General features: G+C 36.8%; 1 protein-coding gene across 1 annotated transcript; it reads left to right on the top strand.

Moving 5' to 3' along the window:
* The first annotated feature begins 1,321 nt into the window (after window positions 1-1,321).
* On the top strand, window positions 1,322-24,814 carry casp10 (caspase 10, apoptosis-related cysteine peptidase). The gene is made up of 11 exons (XM_077247140.1): window positions 1,322-1,813; window positions 7,355-7,653; window positions 9,310-9,415; window positions 15,519-15,654; window positions 15,937-16,001; window positions 16,778-16,796; window positions 16,961-17,023; window positions 17,109-17,167; window positions 17,702-17,813; window positions 20,602-21,094; window positions 22,748-24,814. The coding sequence occupies exons 1-11, from the start codon at window positions 1,796-1,798 to the stop codon at window positions 22,902-22,904; spliced, it is 1,527 nt and encodes a 508-aa protein (XP_077103255.1). The 5' UTR covers window positions 1,322-1,795; the 3' UTR covers window positions 22,905-24,814.
* The last annotated feature ends 297 nt before the right edge of the window (window positions 24,815-25,111 follow it).

Raw genomic sequence — 25,111 nt, 5'->3', positions numbered from 1 at the left:
GTGGTTCCCAGACCCAATTCTCAACGAGATTGGGTCTGGCGTTAGCCAGGCTAGACGACAGAGTGAAAGATACTCTTGTTCAATGTTCAATATATTTATAAAGCACATATTAATACAACCACAGTTGACCACAGTGCTGTACATGGGACAGAGCAAAATAATCATAAAATCACATTCAAATTCTATATCATTACAACACAGTCACAGATAAAAACCAGAAAATCAACGAGGATTAAATAAAAACCTGTTACACCACTAACACAACACTCATGTATGATCATATATGCTAGAATAAAAAATACGTTTAAACTCTCTAAGAGAGGAACACTGCCGGATGCAATGAGGTAAACCTTTCCATACCCGGAGCAGCATCTGCAAAGGAGCGACCGGTACGTCCGCTGGACCACTAAGTGTCGAGTTATCTGGGAATTATGTGCATCAGTTTCTGCTTCCAACTCGAAAAGAGCATCAGCCAAACACAGAGGACACAGGGAACAACTCCAGATCACTTCTCAGCTCTTGTATTGGTGAATTCTGGCAGGTTAGACAGTAATTGAACAGTTTGCCTCAAATGGATTCATTAAGGTTGATAACCTTAAAGAAAAAAAGAAAAGAAAAGGATACATCATTACTTCTGATTATGCTTTCAAATGTGAACAAATACAATGTTAGAAAAAGTAGGGGATTGTTATAGGGGATGTCCCATAAAATGGTTCGATATGAGTTGATCATTCTGTATGGGACATCCCCTATACTGGCCATTAGTTTTTTCTACTTGAAAAAATGAGGTCTTTATAGGCCTCTGAAGTCGACTAAAGTGATGCATCTCCTAAATGCTGCAGTAAAATGGTCTCAAATGAGGTGTGCTTACTGTGTGGGACATTGAATTCCAGAAACTTTTAATATTGTAAAAAAAAAAAATATGAAAAAAACAAAAGAGGTAGGCCTATATAGAAAGAGTGTATACTTTTATTTGACTGCTTTTTGCAAATAATTATGCTGTAAACCTCTACATAAAAATGATTGAGATGTGACCTATAAAGAAAAAGAAAACATCAGTCAAAGAAATACACAACTTGCAAAGACAACGAGTGTAAATTAAAAGGATAACAGAGTAAAGTACAAAAACTCTCGAAACATGGCATCTTGTTATATCGTCTCTCGCAGAGATATATTGATAGATAGAAAGAATGAAAGAAAGAAATATTAGAAAGAAAGAAATAGTACATAAAAAGAAAGATAGATAGATAGATAGATAGATAGATAGATAGATAGATAGATAGATAGATAGATAGATAGACTCGCTGCTGTTCCTGAAATTACCGTAATCATAGTAATAGGCGCATATGTATTTTTTGTGGCAGCTTGACCGCAGTTTACTGATAGTTTAGGAATAAAGAGCGCGGTAACGAACCAACACTTCCTCGATGGTCCCTTATTTAACACTTAGTCTATCTCATCTGGAGCACGTCTTTTAACTCACATTGCGACGGCTTTTAAACATTGTAGGCCTATGCTATATAAATGCGGGGGAAAAACGTGAGGAATATTATCAGCTTTTCACGTTTTACAGCGATATTATTTTAGAGAGATGATCCTTCGCCGTTTGTGTGAGGAGGAATATCGAAAACAAAACTAACCCGGCATTACTAAACCAACATACTGGGCTGTCTTATAAAAATGAAGGAAGTTCAGAAGAGTTCAGGAGAGGCGTGTCCACAAACTACTTTCGATCTCTAGAAATGTTACAAATAAATATTCTTTACAAAGCTTTGATATCTTCACCGTGAATACTATGTCGACTTCACTGAAGGTAAGAACAAGACTGGAAAGTAACTTGATCACTTTTCTGACATGAAGCCTCGCAGTCACGAGATGAGTTTTACTCACTTACACGATCGATATTCTTTTTTCTTTTCTTTTTTTTTTCTCGATATTCTCTTTTTATAAACCGCGACTAGACGCGCAGCATTATGTGTTTTATTATTGTTAGTATTTTTTGTTTTGGTCAATGCCTGAACTTTGTATTTTGAGCACTTCTTGCGTTGTTTTTGCCTCTTCACGATGACTCGCTTGCTTTAGTCCAAATTTGAACCCCCCACCTCTCTTGCCTTCATTTTTTCTCCATAGATGACACAAAATCTCATCTCAGCACTTTTGATGAATGGCTACGCTATTTTTAATTTTGTCATTTCATCTGAACATCAAAAGTTGTGACGTAACAGCCGTAAGAGGAAAATAGTGATCTCTGACATTGTATTATGTTGAATAGCAAAGTATTTTGTGTCTGTTTTTTAATTAGGGATTTGTGGATACGTTCATGTTTTTGGATTTGTGGAGTAAAAGTTCTATACTTAAATTTTTAAGTAAAAAGACAAAATTAGACCCTTGGGGTAAGACGAGCCACCCAGAGTTGGCACAGAATGCCCAGAGTGGCATGTTGGTACTTGTATTATTATTTTTAAATTGAATAATTATTGTAATTAATATGGTTATTATTCAGTATTTCCATGAATTAGATGTACATTTTGTTTTCATTAAAACCCACGCCTATAGGTTAAGTGAAATCGATAAATTATCATTGCTATTATGACATATCTTCAGTTAAAATATGGGCAATTAAATATTTATATGCATATATAAGGCACAGAATTATTTTACCTTTCAGATTAATCTCTTCTACTGGGATTCTGCTTTGTCTGTCATGGGTTATTTGATTATTCTACATTGTCTAAATTATATTTAAAATAGAATAATGGATTTAATATTTTACATTAATGACATATTAAAAAATATATAAATATTAATAAGAATTATATCAAATCATTTAAAAGTTCTATAAAAGTTTACCTCAGTTGTGGGGTAAGATGGCTTCTTTTAATAATTTTACGTTTTGTTCTATAACTAAATCAGCAAATGTTTCTATTCATTTCCTATACGCATTGGCTGATGCATCTTCATCCTGCACATGCTAAACTTATATCTAAATATGTTACAATTTAAAAGTTAATGCACGTTGTTCTTCAGGGATAATCACACAGGCGATGTCCGACACACACAACTGTGAGTCAGCGTGACTAACACCAGCGGTGAACCGTAACAAACAAAGTTACGACACTAACCTAACTACATTTTTTTCAGTAGCATGTCATTAGTTCAGCTTCAAAGAAGTGCAGCATTTCCAGTAACAAACTACTTTACCTAACAGTAGCTGAAGCGTGACCGCGTGAGCTGTTTTAACTTTTATTCATTTCCAGGATACTAATTCTTAATATCAACAATTACATTTTTACTTGGTAAAATGATAGTTATTGATATAAGGAAATAGATTTCTACTATAACAATGGCAATTTTTGATATCAATAATTTAATTTTCACTAGTGACAATGTTAATTTCTGATATTATGAATGTGATTGTTACTAGTAAGAATTTTAGACATTTTAGATATCTAAAATAATATTTATATCAGATTTTCAGATATCAAAAATGATTTTTTTACTGGTAGCAATTCAATTGTTGATATCAAGAATAGACATTTCAACTAGTGACATTTGAATTATTGATATCAGGAATTCACATATTTACTAACAAAGAAATTATTGATATCAAAATTATATTTCTACTAGTAAGAAATCAATTATTGATATCAACAATTGATTTTGAATGGCAGCCTATGGTGACATTTTAGTGAAAATACAATTATAGATATCAAGAATTCATATCCTGGAAATGAATAAAAGTTCAAACAGCTTTCCATATTGGCAGTCCTTAACCTATGACTAATCAACATTATATCACTAGCATTAATGTTGTTATTGCTACAGCTTAACAGATTGCAGCTGACCTGTCTAGCTAGCTAAACTATTGCAATAATGTCATTCCACTATTGCATAGTGTTGCCGCTTGGCAACACAGACATTTGATCGATTTACCAAAAACTGATTTCTTAAAAACTTTTTTTTTTGGTGAATATGTAATCATAACTTAACTGAGGTGATGTTTTGATTTTTTTTATGTATGTGATATGGGATGGTCCTTGTTTGTTACTGACGTTCTAGATTGCTTTCAGCAACTACCGACAAGGCAGTCTGTCAAAAATCGCGCGACAGAAAAAAATTTCATGTCATGTGACTTAACCAAAGCACATCATTGGCTAAACTAAGGTCTTCTCATTCCAACAAAAAAACATTAGAATGTTTTCTTAAAGAAACATTGGCAATGAAATGAACACAAAGAGCATGTTGCCATATGGCAACACCATGCGGTAGAGGGTTAAGAGAAGTCAAAAAGCTAATGTTTTGCATGAATTTTGCATACAAAATGTGTAAATGTTTACCTTGAAATGTGCATAATGTCTAGAGATTCGTTTTTGTTTCAAGGACCAAGACCATCCCGAGGTCAATGACAAATCTGATGGTATTGCAAGACTAATAACTTAAGGTTATTACTCCAAAAAATTTAGAAAAATGTAAAATTGGTCAAGCAACTTTTTACAACTAAGGACCAATAATCTATAATAAACCAAAACTAAATATTGCATTATATCCTACTGTTATGTTAAAATGTACATTTTAAAATAAAATCTGATTCACTTATGTTCTCTACACTTTAATGCACAAATAAAACTTTGACACATGATACATTCTTTTAAGAGAATTCTCTAGTGAAATGGCATGAGGGGCCAAAAACTGTGTTTGAGCGTCTCTGGCATAGAAGGCCTTGCAAGCTTTTATTCACTATAAATGTTTGCCTGTGGATGTGATTTAGGGCCTAGATAAGTGCAGTGTTATGAATGAGTTTTGAGGTTAGTTACTCGTGTGAATATGCTCTGTATTCCCTGGGATCTGGATCTTCTCAGGATGGCCATGATTATAGTTTTGGGGTTGGGTTCAGGTCTTACAGTATTTCAGGATGAGGTTCTCTGTTCACTGGGGCCCGGCAGAACCAGGGGCCTCATTTATAAAACTGTGTGTGGGATCCTTACTAAAAGGGTACGTGTGCCCGAAAGCAAAAAAATATTTCGACTTATAAAACCGTGAATACGAACCTGTGCAGGATTCACTTTATAAACCCAGTTAGCAGAAGATTGTGCGCACACCCCGAAATAACCATATATGAGCTTACAACGCCTCGTTTTATCATTTGCATATCCATATTCATCCACGTGATACCATGTTTACCTCACTTAAGGACTTATTTAGTAAGATTATGCCTGATTTGATTTTTTATCGTATGTTAATTTTGAAAATCTTGTACAATATGACTTGCTGTCTTTGTTTGTTTCGTTTTTATTGTATTTACATGATATTTGTATTTTTGTAATTGAATTTTTGCCATGAAAATAGCCTTGGATGCTGACATGGCACTAGCCTAAATAAAACAATCTGAATCTGATACCATGTTTAACGGTACAAGACATTAGGAAAATATGAGATACGGATATGCCGTCACATTACATTGCTAAAAATGATTTAGTTGCCTATCCTTACCTTGTTTTTCAATAAATAAATCAAATAATATAAAATACATTTCAGAGAAAGTTTTTCTCAATCTTTTCCACTGGCCAAATAGTATTTTTAATTATATTACTCTATTTTTAATGGAAACAGCAATGCCTTATTGTGCGTTATTGATCATTATTTGCGTGAACATATTTCCTTAGACCATGAGTTCTGCTATTATCACACGCTAAGCAATCCTCGCTGTAGTTAAAACATTAAAACACAGCATGCCACAGGAAATCTCCTCAGTAATGACTTCATGTAATTTAAGTGCTTTACTCCATTAATGAGAATGGCATATTTAATCTAAATGTGTAGCCTATATCAGATATAAAACATAGTTGAAATCATTATTTTTTTTATTTAAACTGTTATTGTGAACATGCACTTGTTTTTATGATTATGACTCATAATGAGGATTAAAGGGTTTTTTGCTTCATCTGCCGCCAGTCCCTCAGCTCACCATCGCTCTCTCCAGAGTTTGCACACATTCTCCCGTCAAGCTTGTTTTTAATAGATCACAACCTTAGTGGCCAGGTTTATGAACGAGACCCCAGGTCATCAGCTTCGAGCTGGCGTTTGATGCCTGTACACCAGTGGCTTCGGATCGAGCCAGACCGCTTGCCAGTTCATATGAAGATATTGAATGTTGTTGGGTTGTTTCAAGCCACATCTACTTTCAGTCGGAAAGGACACATTTTCCATTGTTTACTCACACTCATGACATCACCTTGACTTTCTTTCTTCATTTTTATTTGGTTGACACAAAATTGAGAACAGTGTGGTTTTCTAGAGTCAGCTGAGCGCCGCCCATTCAGTGGCATTATAGGGGAAGTTAATGTTTCTGTTTTGTGACTTTAAATGAATTGTTATATCAGCTTTACGCCAACAACAGCATTGTGTCCCACAGCATAGCTTTGTTTGTCTGTGCAGGAGATGGAGTTTCTTTTTGATTTGTTGCTTTAAAAAAAGCTAAATTATCTGCCAATGGGGTAAGAAAAATAATATTAATTCAAACAGAAACAATATTATTTTTTTGACCCCATTGGCAGATAATCTTGCTTGTTTTAAGCAAAATCTCACTTAATTTAGATTATTTCCCTCCAGAAAACAAGACACAATATCGTATGGCATTCTACTAATTTAGTAAATGCATCTTACTTTTAAATATTTGGACTGGAAACAAGACAAAAATACTTAGTAAGAAAAGCATTTTTTGCAGTGTAACGTTTCTCTTGTTGTGGTTTCAATTGTTCTGAAAATAACTTTGCAGAGATCTTTGATGCCAGAAATAACTAGACTTTATTTTTAATAAATAAATCCACAGAACGGCGCTCTGGCGCTCTCGAGTATGTTTTGGTTCAGAGGTAAATACATGCATCTTCTTCAAAAGAAGGCAACATACCCTATAGATAGTTTTGGGTAAAGGTCTTTCACCATTTGACTTCTACGAATTTAATTTTCTGCATTGGCATTTAAGGGTCTTTCTGCAAAAGCAGGCTATTGATTTTACATACACAGAGGAAGTCCACAGAGGAAATAACTCATACAGGAAATAATTGTGTGTTCTTATATAGCTAAATGACTTAAGGTGATGATACAGGTTGCTGTCAACGGACAACTAGATGAGAAACAGGGCCCACAACCAATCAAAATTATCCAGATAGAAATGTATTTACCATTTTCAATGGGAAAGTGCCCAAGCAACAGTCGCTCAGCAAGATTGCCCAGCAACATTGCTCAAAAAGTTGCCCTGTGTATCATCACCTTTAGTTTCTAAACAACAATCTTCTACACTCTTTGGTGACTTTAAATGAAATGTTGACTTATCAGCCGTTGTTTCTCTGAGCAGGAGCTGGAGTTTCAGCGGGTGCTGTTACGAGTACAGGAGTCTCTCACTGCCGATGAAGTGCAGGACCTGGTGTTCCTGTGCTCAGACCTCATCGCTGCTAAAGACCTCAGCACTGTGAGCTCAGGCACACAACTCTTCGTTCTGCTGGAGAACCAGGACCTGCTGTCGTCGGAGGACCCATCGCTGCTTCTGGAGCTGCTCAGGATCGTGAAACAGAACAGCCTGATCCGCAATCTACGCTTTGAGGCTTTCAATCAAACCGACCTCACAACATTACCTCAGCATATCTCCCCGTACAGGTGAGGATGCGGCTGGTCGTAATAGACCTTATTCAGAGCAGCGCCATGACAGGTGTATAAGCGAGACTGTGAGGGATAGAAATACTGTGTTTTCAATGCTGTAAAAAGCTGTATAAATCTCCTAGATCACTTACAATTTTCCACCGCTCATGTTGTGTGGAGTTTTTTTGTCTACTGAAATTTCTTTGAAAGATATTTTTGCAGTGTTTCTACGAATATAAAAGTACAACCCACTGAAGAGATGTATGTCTGTCCCTCACAGTCTTGCTTTCATTCACATTAAAAATCAAATATGGCGCTGCTAGGTCTATAGAGACGTGTTTGTTGACAGGGTGTGCGTTCAGGTCTCACATTCAGGCATGTTGACCAGGCAAATATCTACTATCCAAAAGGCACTGGTATTATTTAAAGGGATAGTTCACCCGAAAATGAAAATTATCCCATGATTTACTCAACCTCAAGCCATCCTAGATGTGACTCTCTTCTTTCAGCCAAACGCATTCAGAGTTATGTTAAAAAATCACCTGGCTCTTCCAAGCCTAATAATGGTAGTAAATGAATGCCACCTTGTTGTTTGAAGCCCAAAAAAGAGCATCCATCCATCATAAAAGTGCTCCACAGGGTTAATAAAGGCCTTCTGAAGCAAATATATATCCATATTTATAACTATATAATCACTGGCTTCGGGTGACGACCATACGCGAGTCTAGTTCCGGCAAAAGAGTGACCTCTGACCCGACGCATGACGTACACGTAGGAGTAGCGTAAACTTTGACGCATCTCGCGGTTCAAAAAAATAGGGCTGGGCAACAAACTCAAGCTCCTCCCACATTTCTCTTTTAAACATTTTATTTTTAGACTTCTAATTAGTGAGTGGTGTTTTGTTTTGCTCTATTCTCTGCACTTCCGCCTTCGTCTTGTGTCGGGTCAGAGGTCACTCTTCCACCGGTAATAGACTCGCGTATGGCTGAAGCCAGAAGCCAGTGATTTATAAAGTTATAAATATGGATATATTTCTTACACAAACACGTTAATTCGCTTCAGAAGGCCTTTATTAACCACATGGAGCTGTATGGATTACTTTTATGATGGATGGCTATTTTTTTTGTGCTTCAAATCCGTGGTTACCATTTACTCCAATTATAAAGCTTGGAAGAGCCAGGATATTTTTTTAATATAACTCCGATTGTGTTTGGCTGAAATGTATTAGATAATGCTAGCAACATGCCAGCAATGTGTTAAATCATGCTAGAAATAGCTTAGCAATGTGCAGTCATGCTAGCAATGTGCTAAGTCATGCTAAATGTGCTATGTACCAAATCATGATAGCAACATGTGAAAACATGTTAGCAATTTTCTAAAGCATGCTAGCAATGTGTTAAATCATGTTAAATCAAGCTAGAAACATGTTAAAACATGCCATTAAAGTGCTAAATCATGCTAGCAATGTAAAACATACTAACAACACATTAGCAATGTTTCTTTAAACATTCAAGACAAGGCTTTGTCGAGCTAACATCAAAGTTTGACATCAAACTTTCCTCATCTAATTGTGTTTGACGTAGACTTTTTGAAGTGACTATTTTACAAGGAACTATAAAAAGTCTTTAAAGTAACTTTGTAATAAAGAACAGTGTTTATTTTTCTGCATTTCAGACAGTTGTTGTACGAGGTGTCAGAGTCCATCTGTGATCAGGACCTGAAAAACATTAAATTCCTCCTCATCAAAACACTACCGCGCAAAAAACTGGAGAAGGAAATGGTGAGACACTGTCACCGCATCAGTTCTCTGACGTCACATTTCTGCATCTGGTGTTTAACTAAACCCTCTTTAAAAACATGTATTTTAGTCTGACGTCACATTTCTGCATGTGGTGTTTAACTAAACCCTCTTTAAAAACATGTCTTTTAGTCTGACGTCACATTTCTGCATGTGGTGTTTGACTAAACCCTTCTTTAAAAACATGTATTTTAGTCTGACGTCACATTTCTGCATTAGGTGTTTAACTAAACCTTCTTTACAAGCATGTCTTTTAGTCTGACGTCACATTTCTGCATGTGGTGTTTAACTAAACCCTCTTTAAAAACATGTCTTTTAGTCTGACGTCACATTTCTGCATGTGGTGTTTAACTAAACCTTCTTTACAAGCATGTCTTTTAGTCTGACGTCACATTTCTGCATGTGGTGTTTAACTTAACCCTCTTTAAAAACATGTCTTTTAGACTGACGTCACATTTCTGCATGTGGTGTTTAACTTAACCCTCTTTAAAAACATGTCTTTTAGACTGACGTCACATTTCTGCATGTGGTGTTTAACTTAACCCTCTTTAAAAACATGTCTTTTAGTCTGACGTCACATTTCTGCATGTGGTGTTTAACTTAACCCTCTTTAAAAACATGTCTTTTAGACTGACGTCACATTTCTGCATGTGGTGTTTAACTAAACCTTCTTTACAAGCATGTCTTTTAGTCTGACGTCACATTTCTGCATGTGGTGTTTAACTAAACCCTCTTTAAAAACATGTCTTTTAGTCTGACGTCACATTTCTGCTTGTGGTGTTTAACTAAACCCTCTTTAAAAACATGTCTTTTAGTCTGACGTCACATTTCTGCATGTGGTGTTTAACTAAACCTTCTTTACAAGCATGTCTTTTAGTCTGACGTCACATTTCTGCATGTGGTGTTTAACTTAACCCTCTTTAAAAACATGTCTTTTAGACTGACGTCACATTTCTGCATGTGGTGTTTAACTAAACCTTCTTTACAAGCATGTCTTTTAGTCTGACGTCACATTTCTGCTTGTGGTGTTTAACTAAACCCTCTTTAAAAACATGTCTTTTAGTCTGACGTCACATTTCTGCATGTGGTGTTTGACTAAACCCTCTTTAAAAACATGTCTTTTAGACTGACGTCACATTTCTGCTTGTGGTGTTTAACTAAACCCTCTTTAAAAACATGTCTTTTAGTCTGACGTCACATTTCTGCATGTGGTGTTTGACTAAACCCTCTTTAAAAACATGTCTTTTAGACTGACGTCACATTTCTGCATGTGGTGTTTAACTAAACCCTCTTTAAAAACATGTCTTTAAGTCTGACGTCACATTTCTGCGTGTGGTGTTTAACTAAACCCTCTTTAAAAACATGTCTTTTAGTCTGACGTCACATTTCTGCGTGTGGTGTTTAACTAAACCCTCTTTAAAAACATGTCTTTTAGTCTGACGTCACATTTCTGCTTGTGGTGTTTAACTAAACCTTCTTTAAAAACATGTCTTTAAGTCTGACGTCACATTTCTGCTTGTGGTGTTTGACTAAACCTTCTTTAAAAACATGTCTTTTAGTCTGACGTCACATTTCTGCTTGTGGTGTTTGACTAAACCTTCTTTAAAAACATGTCTTTAAGTCTGACGTCACATTTCTGCTTGTGGTGTCTGACTAAACCTTCTTTAAAAACATGTCTTTAAGTCTGACGTCACATTTCTGCATGTGGTGTTTAACTAAACCTTCTTTAAAAACATGTCTTTAAGTCTGACGTCACATTTCTGCTTGTGGTGTTTGACTAAACCTTCTTTAAAAACATGTCTTTAAGTCTGACGTCACATTTCTGCATGTGGTGTTTAACTAAACCCTCTTTAAAAACATGTCTTTTAGTCTGACGTCACATTTCTGCATGTGGTGTTTAACTAAACCCTCTTTAAAAACATGTCTTTTAGTCTGACGTCACATTTCTGCATGTGGTGTTTAACTGAACCTTCTTTAAAAACATGTCTTTAAGTCTGACGTCACATTTCTGCTTGTGGTGTTTGACTAAACCTTCTTTAAAAACATGTCTTTAAGTCTGACGTCACATTTCTGCATGTGGTGTTTAACTAAACCCTCTTTAAAAACATGTCTTTTAGTCTGACGTCACATTTCTGCATGTGGTGTTTAACTAAACCCTCTTTAAAAACATGTCTTTTAGTCTGACGTCACATTTCTGCATGTGGTGTTTAACTAAACCCTCTTTAAAAACATGTCTTTTAGTCTGACGTCACATTTCTGCTTGTGGTGTTTAACTGAACCTTCTTTAAAAACATGTCTTTTAGTCTGACGTCACATTTCTGCATCTGGTGTTTAACTAAACCCTCTTTAAAAACATGTCTTTAAGTCTGACGTCACATTTCTGCATGTGGTGTTTAACTAAACCCTCTTTAAAAACATGTCTTTTAGTCTGACGTCACATTTCTGCATGTGGTGTTTAACTAAACCCTCTTTAAAAACATGTCTTTTAGTCTGACGTCACATTTCTGCATGTGGTGTTTAACTAAACCCTCTTTAAAAACATGTCTTTTAGTCTGACGTCACATTTCTGCATGTGGTGTTTAACTAAACCCTCTTTAAAAACATGTCTTTTAGTCTGACGTCACATTTCTGCATGTGGTGTTTAACTGAACCTTCTTTAAAAACATGTCTTTAAGTCTGACGTCACATTTCTGCATGTGGTGTTTAACTGAACCTTCTTTAAAAACATGTCTTTAAGTCTGACGTCACATTTCTGCATGTGGTGTTTAACTAAACCCTCTTTAAAAACATGTCTTTTAGTCTGACGTCACATTTCTGCATGTGGTGTTTAACTAAACCCTCTTTAAAAACATGTCTTTAAGTCTGACGTCACATTTCTGCATGTGGTGTTTAACTAAACCCTCTTTAAAAACATGTCTTTAAGTCTGACGTCACATTTCTGCATGTGGTGTTTAACTAAACCCTCTTTAAAAACATGTCTTTAAGTCTGACGTCACATTTCTGCATGTGGTGTTTAACTAAACCCTCTTTAAAAACATGTCTTTAAGTCTGACGTCACATTTCTGCATGTGGTGTTTAACTAAACCCTCTTTAAAAACATGTCTTTAAGTCTGACGTCACATTTCTGCATGTGGTGTTTAACTAAACCCTCTTTAAAAACATGTCTTTTAGTCTGACGTCACATTTCTGCTTGTGGTGTTTAACTGAACCTTCTTTAAAAACATGTCTTTTAGTCTGACGTCACATTTCTGCATCTGGTGTTTAACTAAACCCTCTTTAAAAACATGTCTTTTAGTCTGACGTCACATTTCTGCATCTGGTGTTTAACTAAACCCCCTTTAAAAACATGTCTTTTAGTCTGACGTCACATTTCTGCATGTGGTGTTTAACTAAACCCTCTTTAAAAACATGTCTTTAAGTCTGACGTCACATTTCTGCATGTGGTGTTTAACTAAACCCTCTTTAAAAACATGTCTTTTAGTCTGACGTCACATTTCTGCATGTGGTGTTTAACTAAACCCTCTTTACAAGCATGTCTTTAAGTCTGACGTCACATTTCTGCATGTGGTGTTTAACTAAACCCTCTTTAAAAACATGTCTTTTAGTCTGACGTCACATTTCTGCATGTGGTGTTTAACTGAACCTTCTTTAAAAACATGTCTTTAAGTCTGACGTCACATTTCTGCATGTGGTGTTTAACTAAACCCTCTTTAAAAACATGTCTTTAAGTCTGACGTCACATTTCTGCATGTGGTGTTTAACTAAACCCTCTTTAAAAACATGTCTTTTAGTCTGACGTCACATTTCTGCATGTGGTGTTTAACTAAACCCTCTTTAAAAACATGTCTTTTAGTCTGACGTCACATTTCTGCATGTGGTGTTTAACTAAACCCTCTTTAAAAACATGTCTTTTAGTCTGACGTCACATTTCTGCATGTGGTGTTTAACTAAACCCTCTTTAAAAACATGTCTTTTAGTCTGACGTCACATTTCTGCTTGTGGTGTTTAACTGAACCTTCTTTAAAAACATGTCTTTTAGTCTGACGTCACATTTCTGCATCTGGTGTTTAACTAAACCCTCTTTAAAAACATGTCTTTTAGTCTGACGTCACATTTCTGCATGTGGTGTTTAACTAAACCCTCTTTAAAAACATGTCTTTAAGTCTGACGTCACATTTCTGCATGTGGTGTTTAACTAAACCCTCTTTAAAAACATGTCTTTTAGTCTGACGTCACATTTCTGCATGTGGTGTTTAACTAAACCCTCTTTAAAAACATGTCTTTTAGTCTGACGTCACATTTCTGCATGTGGTGTTTAACTAAACCCTCTTTAAAAACATGTCTTTTAGTCTGACGTCACATTTCTGCATGTGGTGTTTAACTAAACCCTCTTTAAAAACATGTCTTTTAGTCTGACGTCACATTTCTGCATGTGGTGTTTAACTAAACCCTCTTTAAAAACATGTCTTTTAGTCTGACGTCACATTTCTGCTTGTGGTGTTTAACTGAACCTTCTTTAAAAACATGTCTTTAAGTCTGACGTCACATTTCTGCATCTGGTGTTTAACTAAACCCTCTTTAAAAACATGTCTTTTAGTCTGACGTCACATTTCTGCATGTGCTGTTTAACTAAACCCTCTTTAAAAACATGTCTTTTAGTCTGACGTCACATTTCTGCATCTGGTGTTTAACTAAACCCTCTTTAAAAACATGTCTTTTAGTCTGACGTCACATTTCTGCATCTGGTGTTTAACTAAACCCTCTTTAAAAACATGTCTTTTAGTCTGACGTCACATTTCTGCATGTGGTGTTTAACTAAACCCTCTTTAAAAACATGTCTTTTAGTCTGACGTCACATTTCTGCATCTGGTGTTTAACTAAACCCTCTTTAAAAACATGTCTTTTAGTCTGACGTCACATTTCTGCTTGTGGTGTTTAACTGAACCTTCTTTAAAAACATGTCTTTTAGTCTGACGTCACATTTCTGCATGTGGTGTTTAACTAAACCCTCTTTAAAAACATGTCTTTTAGTCTGACGTCACATTTCTGCATGTGGTGTTTAACTGAACCTTCTTTAAAAACATGTCTTTTAGTCTGACGTCACATTTCTGCATGTGGTGTTTAACTAAACCCTCTTTAAAAACATGTCTTTTAGTCTGACGTCACATTTCTGCATGTGGTGTTTAACTAAACCCTCTTTAAAAACATGTCTTTTAGTCTGACGTCACATTTCTGCATGTGGTGTTTAACTAAACCATCTTTAAAAACATGTCTTTTAGTCTGACGTCACATTTCTGCTTGTGGTGTTTAACTGAACCTTCTTTAAAAACATGTCTTTTAGTCTGACGTCACATTTCTGCATCTGGTGTTTAACTAAACCCTCTTTAAAAACATGTCTTTTAGTCTGACGTCACATTTCTGCATCTGGTGTTTAACTAAACCCTCTTTAAAAACATGTCTTTTAGTCTGACGTCACATTTCTGCATGTGGTGTTTAACTAAACCCTTTTTAAAAACATGTCTTTTAGTCTGACGTCACATTTCTGCTTGTGGTGTTTAACTAAACCCTCTTTAAAAACATGTCTTTTAGTCTGACGTCACATTTCTGCTTGTGGTGTTTAACTAAACCCTCTTTAAAAACATGTCTTTTAGTCTGACGTCACATTTCTGCATCTGGTGTTTAACTAAACCCTCTTTAAAAACATGTCTTTTAGTCTGACGTCACATTTCTGCATCTGGTGTTTAACTAAACCCTCTTTAAAAACATGTCTTTTAGTCTGACGTCACATTTCTGCATGTGGTGTTTAACTAAACCCTCTTTAAAAACATGTCTTTTAGTCTGACGTCACATTTCTGCTTGTGGTGTTTAACTAAACCCTCTTTAAAAACATGTCTTTTAGTCTGACGTCACATTTCTGCATCTGGTGTTTAACTAAACCCTCTTTAAAAACATGTCTTTTAGTCTGACGTCACATTTCTGCATCTGGTGTTTAACTAAACCCTCTTTAAAAACATGTCTTTTAGTCTGACGTCACATTTCTGCTTGTGGTGTTTAACTAAACCCTCTTTAAAAACATGTCTTTTAGACGCTGCTGCAGTTGTTTTTGGAGATGGAGAAGGAAGACCTTTTGGGTGAAGATAATTTGGACTGTCTGCAGGAAATTATAGCCAGTGTCCATCCCGGTTTAGAAAAAAGAATTATTCAATACAAAACAGAGAGTTGTGAGTGTGACTGTTTTATTATTTAATGATGTGATGTGTGAAATTGATATCTATGATTTATTAATTTGCCTCTCTTATATGTAAAATAAGTTAAATTACTATAAATCAAAACTGCAAGGAGATTAACCCTCTGGGGTCTGAGCTGTTGTTTGATCTTGTAGAGTTTTTGCCACAAAATATGTTGATTTGATTTTATGCATGTTCTACAATGTGGATCATAGAATTATTATGGTTGCATTCTATAGTATTAGAATAATTGCATTGTTTTCTGTCCTATTGCAGTTGGTGGAAGGGTTATTGCTCAAGAGACCGGGATTAATTCTTCCGAGTTGTACGCACCAGCTCCGGTATAACTTCATTTGCCTAATTTGCATTAATGTTCATATATTACTCATCCTCATATTATCTTTCTTCTGTGGAACGCAAGAGGGGATTTTTTATTATGTTTATAAAAATGTTTAATTTGAAAAAAATGCTTATTATTTCCATTTTTTATGCATATCTAAAATTATAAGATTTTTTGATTTTCATTTCACTGAAATTTCACTTTTTACAAGTCTATCTATTTTTAATAAGTCTATAAAAAACACTGTATTCACTTCAGTTTAAAAGTTTGGGGTTGGTAAGATTTAAAATATTTATATATATATATATATTGCTAGAAGGCTCTTCTGCTCACCAAGGCTGCATTTATTTGATCAGAAATACAGTAAAAATAGTAATATTGCGATATGTTAATACCATTTAAAATAACTTAAATAACTCTGTGATCAAAGCTGAATTTTCAGCATCATTACTGCAGTCTTCAGTGTCACATGATCCTTCAGAAATCACTCTAATATGATGATTTGCTGCTCAAGAAACATTTCTGATTATCAATTTTGAAATTTGATGAATAGAAAGTTCAAAAGAACAGCATTCGTTTCAAATAGAAATCTTTTGTAGCATTAAAAATGTCCTTAATGACACTTTTGATCATTTTAATGTATCCTTTCTGAATTTTTTTTAAAATTAACATTAACATATAAAAAACATTATGCTAAGCATCTAATTTTGTGTTTCACCTTGTTAAAATAGCAGTTATTACTGTAAAACTTAGTCTCTTTCTCTCTTCGTTCCACAGCCCTCGCCGCTGACATCAGGTGAAGTTACTTTACATGCTTTGCAGAACATAATGTAGAGACTCCATGTAAAACTTAACAATAATTATTTACAAGATATGGGAATTCATGCAAATTTAAATATACAAAAATTATAAATGCAGCAAACTCAAAGGATATTTGTTTGCCGTTGTTCTTCTTGACAGTGGTCAGGATGGAGGACCAGGTAGACAGACTTAGTCTGTCTGGAGCTTCTGAGATTAGTCGAGGTACGGTAGTAAACGTCCAATACAGCATCAAGTTTGATCTCGGTTTTCATCCTGTACTAAAACAAATGTCATCTCTTTGTCTTAGATCAGAGTCAGCCTTTGTCAGAGTTCAGCTCAAACTTGTCCTTGACTGAAAATCCAGAGGTAAGACCTTTTACACATTAGATCTTAGACATATACAAACATATTTTTGGCACCGCTGTCTTTATTACATTAAGCTACATTAAGGTCTTTCTTTGTAACGGTTTTCTAAGTCTGTTGCATTTGAAAATGAGGGTGACATTTTCAAGTTTCAAGTTTTGCCATAGAACATAGTTTCTTGAGGGAGCACAATACTTTTGTTGAGAAAATGCTAATTTTTTTGTGAGAGATTGCTACGTTTCTCATAGCATTGCAATACTTTTTTTTGAGAAATCAAACTTTCTCTGGGGACCTCAATACTTTTGTGAGAGAATGCAAAGTTTCTCTGGGAAACGCTTACTTTAAGAGAACGCTCTTGTTCTGTGGTACATCTGTTTAAGTTAAGTGTTTATTAGTTTTGCTCTATTTGGCCAAGATCTGTGTAGCTAACTATATTAGCGTATACTACATATTGTGTTATACTGGACACGCCTGCTTAAATCAAACCTGACCTTCTTCACATTCACATGGTTTAACACTGCATGTTCTGAATGCTAGATCCCGCAGTATGAGATGAAAGGGGACAGGAGAGGAGTCTGTCTAATCATCAACAACTATGACTTCAGTGCATGCAATTTGGGGAAAAGAGAAGGAACAGACATTGACAAAGGTTAGTGTAACAAACACAACTAAAACCATTGATCATGCCAATAGCCTGATAACCATCATAACACTATCAGCATCAGTTTCGGAGTGGTTTTTAGTGTGTTGCTGTGTGGTTTCTTGGGTTTTTTGTCACCAGCAGCCCAAGTCAAAAGAGCCTTTATGATATTCTGGTCTCTAGATATGGCTCGGGTTTCTCCTTCTAAAAATATAAAAGCCCCATTCACACCAAAATGGTGCTAGAATTCATTGCGATTAATATTTTAATTTGATTGAACGACTATTAATGTGTCTGTTTAGACCGATACGAATATTTGCTCGCGTCAGTGTGATCGCGTTTTTTTACGGGTGATGTTCTAATCTCTTTTCCAGTCGGTTCTGAAAGTAAAAATTCGGTTAATTTTCTCCATGGGGAAATTGAATTTTAAAGATAACATGCAAACCATTAAAGGCAGATAGACTGTGAGCTCCAGCATTGTTAATCGATGGTATATGCTTTTGTTAAAGCCATCAGTTCACATTATTTCAACTTATTTTTCAAAGAATTGTTCAACAGTGGAATTCCTGGTAAAAAACTACATTACCCATGATGCTGTAGAGAAAATTCCACCAATCGGAGTGGAGCAAATCTCTTTAGCTCCGCCCACTCCCATGAAGCACAGCGAGTGACAAATCAAGTTGGTCTCACTAATACTGTCAAAATACTTAAATATTTGTAAATATATATAATATATCAATATTTTACAATAATTATAAAATATATTTTTTCTGTAATTTCTGGGGGGGGGGGAGAAAACGAGAGAGAAAGAAAGAGAGGGAGAGAGAGGGACAGAGGGAGAGAGAGAAAACAAGAGAGAGCGAGAGAGAAAATGAGAGAGAAAATGAGAGAGAAAGAGGAAATGAGAGAGAGAGAGAGAAAATGAGAGAGCGAGAGAGAGAGAGAAATTGACAGAGGAGAGAGAGAGAGAGAGAAAATGAGAGAGCGAGAGAGAGAGAGAAAATGACAGAGGAGAGAGAGAGAGAGAGAGAGAGAGAGAGAGAAAATGAGAGAGAAAGAGGAAATGAGAGAATGAGAGAGAGAGAGAGAGAGAGAGAGAGAGAGAGAGAGAGAAAATGACAGAGGAGAGAGAGAGAGAGAGAAAATGAGAGAGAAAGAGGAAATGAGAGAGAGAGAGAGAGAGAGAGAGAGAAAATGAGAGAGAAAGAGGAAATGAGAGAATGAGAGAGAGAGAGAGAGAGAGAGAGAGAGAGAGAGAGAGAGAGAGAGAGAGAGAGAGAGAGAGAGAGAGAGAAAATGACAGAGGAGAGAGAGAGAGAGAGAAAATGAGAGAGAAAGAGGAAATGAGAGAGAGAGAGAGAGAGAGAGAGAGAGAGAAAATGAGAGAGAGAGAAAATGAGAGAGAAAGAGGAAATGAGAGAGAGAGAGAGAAAATGACAGAGGAGAGAGAGAGAGAGAGAAAATGAGAGAGAAAGAGGAAATGAGAGAATGAGAGAGAGAGAGAGAGAGAGAGAGAGAGAGAAAATGACAGAGGAGAGAGAGAGAGAGAGAGAAAATGAGAGATAGAGAAAATGAGAGAGAGAGAAAATGAGAGAGAAAGAGGAAATGAGAGAGAAAGAGGAAATGAGAGAATGAGAGAGAGAGAAAATGAGAGAGAGAGAGAGAGAGAAAATGAGAGAGAAAGAGGAAATGAGAGAATGAGAGAGAGAGAAAATGAGAGAGAAAGAGGAAATGAGAGAGAAAGAGGAAATGAGAGAATGAGAGAGAGAGAAAATGAGAGAGAAAGAGGAAATGAGAGAGAAAGAGGAAATGAGAGAATGAGAGAGAGAGAAAATGAGAGATAAAGAGGAAATGAGAGAGAAAGAGGAAATGAGAGAGAGAGAGAGAGAGAGAGAGAGAGAGAGAGAGAGAGAGAGAGAGAGAGAGAGAGAGAGAAAATGACAGAGGAGAGAGAGAGAGAGAGAGAAAATGAGAGAGAAAGAGGAAATGAGAGAATGAGAGAGAGAGAGAGAGAGAGAGAGAGAGAGAGAGAGAGAGAGAGAGAGAGAGAGAGAGAGAGAGAGAGAGAAATGACAGAGGTGAGAGAGAGAGAGAAAATGAGAGAGAAAGAGGAAATGAGAGAGAGAGAGAGAGAGAGAGAGAAAATGACAGAGGAGAGAGAGAGAGAGAGAGAAAATGAGAGAGAAAGAGGAAATGAGAGAGAGAGAGAGAGAGAAAATGAGAGAGAAAGAGGAAATGAGAGAATGAGAGAGAGAGAGAGAGAGAGAGAGAGAGAGAGAGAGAGAGAAAATGACAGAGGTGAGAGAGAGAGAGAAAATGAGAGAGAAAGAGGAAATGAGAGAGAGAGAGAGAGAGAGAGAGAGAAAATGACAGAGGAGAGAGAGAGAGAGAGAAAATGAGAGAGAAAGAGGAAATGAGAGAATGAGAGAGAGAGATAGAGAGAGAGAGAGAGAGAGAGAGAGAGAAAATGACAGAGGAGAGAGAGAGAGAGAGAGAGAGAGAAAATGAGAGAGAGAGAAAATGAGAGAGGAAATGAGAGAATGAGAGAGAGAGAGAGAGAGAGAGAGAGAGAGAGAGAGAGAGAATACAAATGCAGAGAACTCCACAATTTCTTCTTTGTACAGTATAAAGCGGACAAATTAGTGGACAGCTGGGATCATGGTTTGAACAATTTTACAAACTATTTTGAAGTGGTTACTTCTCTTCCTCACTGCGTAACTTGTGTGTGTGCGTGTGCGTGTGTGTGTGTGTGTGTGTGTGTGTGTGTGTGTGTGTGTGTGTGTGTGTGTGTGTACAGCCAGTCTGGAGGCTGTGTTCCAGTGGTTGGGCTTTGAGGTCGTGGTCGAGCGGGACTGCGGTCGCATGCGGATGCTGCAGGTGTTGATGGATCTGGCTGCCCGTGACCACACACTGGCGGACTGCGTGGTGTGTTGCGTGCTGAGCCACGGACGTGTGGACGGCATTGTCGGGGTCGATGGAAAGACCGTCACCTTCAGAGAGCTTACGGAGACTCTACATCGGTGCTACTCGCTCTTCCAGAAACCCAAACTGTTCTTCATCCAGTCCTGCAGGGGCACCAATGAGCAGAGAGCAGTGTTTTGTCAAACTTTCCCAGAAGATGAAGACGCGCCAGTCAGCGACGCAGGTGTACCCAGAGACGCCATCCCTGAGGCGGCGGACTACCTGTTAGCCTCCTCGACCGTACCACACCACGTCTCATTCAGGGATAAAGGCAAGGGAACCTGGTTCATACAGTCCCTCTGCCACAACCTGCGACTGCTGGTGCCAAGGTGAGCACACCTCCAACACAACACAGCGCTGTTCACATAAGCAGAGCTGTAGAGTCCAGGGGTCAGGAAGCAAAAGTCCTGCCATGTGTTTATTCCAGCCATGAACTCAGCAGGCTGATCTCACTAATTAGTTCTCCTGGCTGAAAAAATGCTAATTAGCAAATCCAGGGGATTGGAACAAAATACTGACGACCGAACCTGGACTTTACACCTCTGCACATAAGTTTATTTAAAACTCGTTTTGACGTTTTCTGCCTTACTGTCCTCAGTATAATAAATGATTCATTGCAGATTGGGTGGTTTCAGTAGCATTACAAATTGTCTGCTGTAACTCCTGTGCCAAAAAAAGAAAAGGATGCGTTTCCAGAAAGCATCGTTAGCCAACTATGGTCGCACGTTCTGTCGTCATCAGCAGTTCAACGAGTCGGTGTTTCCCGAAAACAAAGTTCTAACGAACATTTGCAAACAGCATCACACAGTTGTGTGTTTGAGCGACAGATCTCGACCTGTGGTAACAAGCAGAGTTTCTTGTTTGCATGACGTACACTCAATATATTCTGATCTTGAGCCAAATAAGCAAACTGACATTCAGTACAATCTATATCATTTGTTTAAAATACATACAAATGTCATTTCCATCTTTTAGTTTGTCAAGAGATTTAAAGCACCGTTTTTGAAGAGTGCGCATGTGCGAACGTGCCATAGTATGTAAGAACGAGTCCATGATTGAATCTGGAAATGAAGAAAAATAACTGAGAAAAATGAGAATTAGTCCTAAGATGCCATGTCTAGAATTTATATCATAACATCTAGCTTTAATTCAATCTCAAACAGATTCATTAAAAGTAGTTATTACTCCTCCACCTGCGTGAGATTAATAACCAACATGGTTGAACGACAAATTTGCGACATTACGGTTTCGGGTGTCGTGTCCAGCTAGTTGATTTCTTCAATGACGCAATCTTGTTTAAATGACATGTGGACTCAATAAATCCTTATCTTGAGCCAAATAAGCAAACTGACATTCAGTACAATCTATATCTTTTATTTAGAATACATACAAATGTCACCATCCTTTGATTTGTCACCAAACTGTCTCTAACAACTTCTTTTCAGGTGCGGTAGCTACATACCGCATATTATACAGGAGTATAAACCAGATCCTGGCACTGAATTGTTTCCGATATTATCGTATATGCAATATTTAAAATATTCACATCAGGTTAATATCACATTTATTGTCAATAACAATACTGCGACACCATATTATGCATATAGTATGCAGCCTTTGCTTTACACAGTATGCAGATTAGTTCTGTATGCATGGAAAACCCTTCCAGTTTGGTGGATGAACTGGAATATTTGTTTGTATTCCCTTTTGATTCATTGGCTGAATTTGAAATATTACCTTATTATTTCTGTCACATATTTAAAGTATACTATTTTTGATTATTTTATTTAGGCCTACTTTTTTTTTTTTGCATGAGTATGGTGCACTGCACAGTATGCAGTATTCCATTCCTAACATGCATTAGTGGATGAGGCTTTATGCACTGCGGAAACACTGATTGAGTTGGTAGAAACTTAGTTTAACTGTCTAAATTTGACTCGGTTTGATCTCTGATTTTGTGTCTCTGTCTTATGTGCATGTAGGGGGACAGATCTACTCTCCATTCTGACGAAGGTGAACAATGACGTGAGCAAAAAGTCGGACCTAAGTGGTTATAAGAGGCAGATGCCACAGCCAGAGTTCACCCTCACCAAGAGAGTGGTTTTCCCTGTTCCTAAAACTCACTCACCCCCTCAATAGTGCCATGCTGCAGTCCTCAGTTTACCTGCCAGTCATCAAGTGTTTACATGTGGAGCTAGGGTGATGATATCGTCTTGTTTACTTTAAATAATGGATTGCGGAAAATACTGTCATGTTTATGTTAGTTTCCGCTTCCCACATGAACAAAAATATTTTAGAAATGTATAATGACACAGATGTATTCTAACAAATATGGAGTTGGGTTAAGCCTCCAACGTGCATATTACATCTATGCAACTTGTAACCCAACTTGACTGGACTTTTCCATGGATCCTAAGGCAGGACATGGTTCAATAGATCGTCCAGCTACTGTACATACAAATGAAGGATAAATGCAATATATTTTAGTGAGTATCTTTTGTACAAAGCTCACTAACACTTTCTTACCTGCACAATTATGAATTGTTCGTGGCACATTACATTTCAAAATTCACCTAAGAACTGAAACAATGCTATATATATTCATGCTGGGAAAGGGGTATGATGAGAAAACCTGTATTAGGTTTATTTGCACTTCTTTGTATTTGTCCAGTAAGCACTTCAAATTACAATTCTCTCATATCTGATGCTACTGCACTGGTCTATATAAGGGTTTAAGTGGTGAAAATCAATCGTTTAATGTTGTTATATGTCTATGTGGTGTTTTTAATATGCTTTAAGACAAACCATGTGTAAATTCATAAGTCAACAGCATTGCTGAGTATTTTCTCCTTAAAACTGCAGTGAACCAAAGACAGTCTCAAAAACACGCTTTGAAATCGCTGGTGTTTCTGACATAGACATAGAGACTAGATGCCCTATTGGCCGGTGTGGCGCAAGAAATGCGGCAGCCATCTTAAACCGGTCATACTCCTATTTGCGTTGCATAGCAGCAGTAGATGCCAGAGCACTGTGCAGCATATTCCTGCTCAAATCGGCGGACCATCACTCGGGGATTACTTTTCACAAGTAAGATTTATTCAATGTGTCCTGTATCGTAGCTACGTGTATGACATTTGCAGCAAAAAAAAAAACTGCGTGAAAATCAGCTCGGTATTCAGTGAGATATGATTAATTAAATGCGCTGACAGCTCATTGCACCTGCCAAACAGATTACACTGAGCGTGACCGGTTTAAGATGGCGGCCCGACAGGCTCGTCCGCGCCAATAGGCAGTAGCGTCGATAGGGCGTCTATCTATATGATGTCTATGGTTTCTGACGTCATAATCTACCTTGTAATTAATCAGATCAACGTGTGATCGTCAACGAGTGGATCTCTGAGCTGAGTGAGTGAGTGGAGGCGGGGCTCATTTGCATATTCATATGACCGTGTATACTAAATGAGGCAATTGTGTCGAGTTACATTCAGGATATTTTAGGGCATGAATAATTAATTTCAATAATAAAATGTTTAAATATGTTATTTTGGTCAAAGGTGAGTTTTAAGGGACAATATTATTGACTACAGGGAGACTTTAAATGTGGACTAAGCATGTATTTCTACACAAGAGGAGACTGTGTTGTAGCTCGCAATTCACTGGGCAAATAATTACATTTTGAGGTAAAAGGGAAGCCTGTTGCTGCTGCTTATTGCCATTGACATCTTTTATAAATAATGGCGACCTACTAAATATTAATGTGATGGAAAAATCGGTTACATTAAAAAACGCCCTGAGCATGTACACTCAGAAAACACAGCCTCACAGGAATACAAATTAGGACTTCCAGCAGGACCCACACAAGGCGACAAATGATTGTAACAAATCCTTTTTTTCTATTTGTTTTAAATACAAACTTCTAGTTTATTGTTATTGTTTGTATGTATGAGATATTTTATTTTTGATTGCATGTGTATTAATGTTACTTATGCAATGCAAAGTTTCCTTTTACTGTACCAAAATAAATCTTAAAGGGACAGTTCACCCCAAAATGAAAATTTTGTCATTTATTCGCCCTTGTATTGTTCCAAACCTGTGTGAGTTTCTTTGTTGAACAAAAAAGAAAACATTTTTAAGAAGGCACAGGGTGCCTGTGCCATCAACTGTCTGGTTACCAACTGTTATGTCCGTTCAAGACGAATTAATCTGTGTTCGTTTGGTAATGCCTTGCTGCATGCTTAGTATGCAGCTATTTTGGTCTGAAATGGTTAATTCCGGTTTTCTGAAAGTAAAGCGAGTTACGTGCATAAAACTGTTGTCCAGCGTACTTTTTATATAACCACCAACAT

This window comes from Siphateles boraxobius, unplaced genomic scaffold (genome assembly GCF_051911475.1).
Source record: "Siphateles boraxobius isolate OS27281-9 unplaced genomic scaffold, OSU_SipBor_1 106, whole genome shotgun sequence".
Lineage (NCBI taxonomy): Eukaryota > Metazoa > Chordata > Actinopteri > Cypriniformes > Leuciscidae > Siphateles > Siphateles boraxobius.
Note: the sequence above shows the minus strand (reverse complement) of the source record. Positions and strands in the feature narration are given on the sequence as shown.

What these genes read in the sequence shown, in the direction of transcription:
- casp10 (XM_077247140.1), top strand. An exon ending in CAGCATATCTCCCCGTACAG is followed by an intron (nt 7,654 to 9,309) that starts GTGAGGATGCGG and finishes TCTGCATTTCAG; the next exon opens with ACAGTTGTTGTACGAGGTGT. An exon ending in CTGCGACTGCTGGTGCCAAG is followed by an intron (nt 21,095 to 22,747) that starts GTGAGCACACCT and finishes ATGTGCATGTAG; the next exon opens with GGGGACAGATCTACTCTCCA.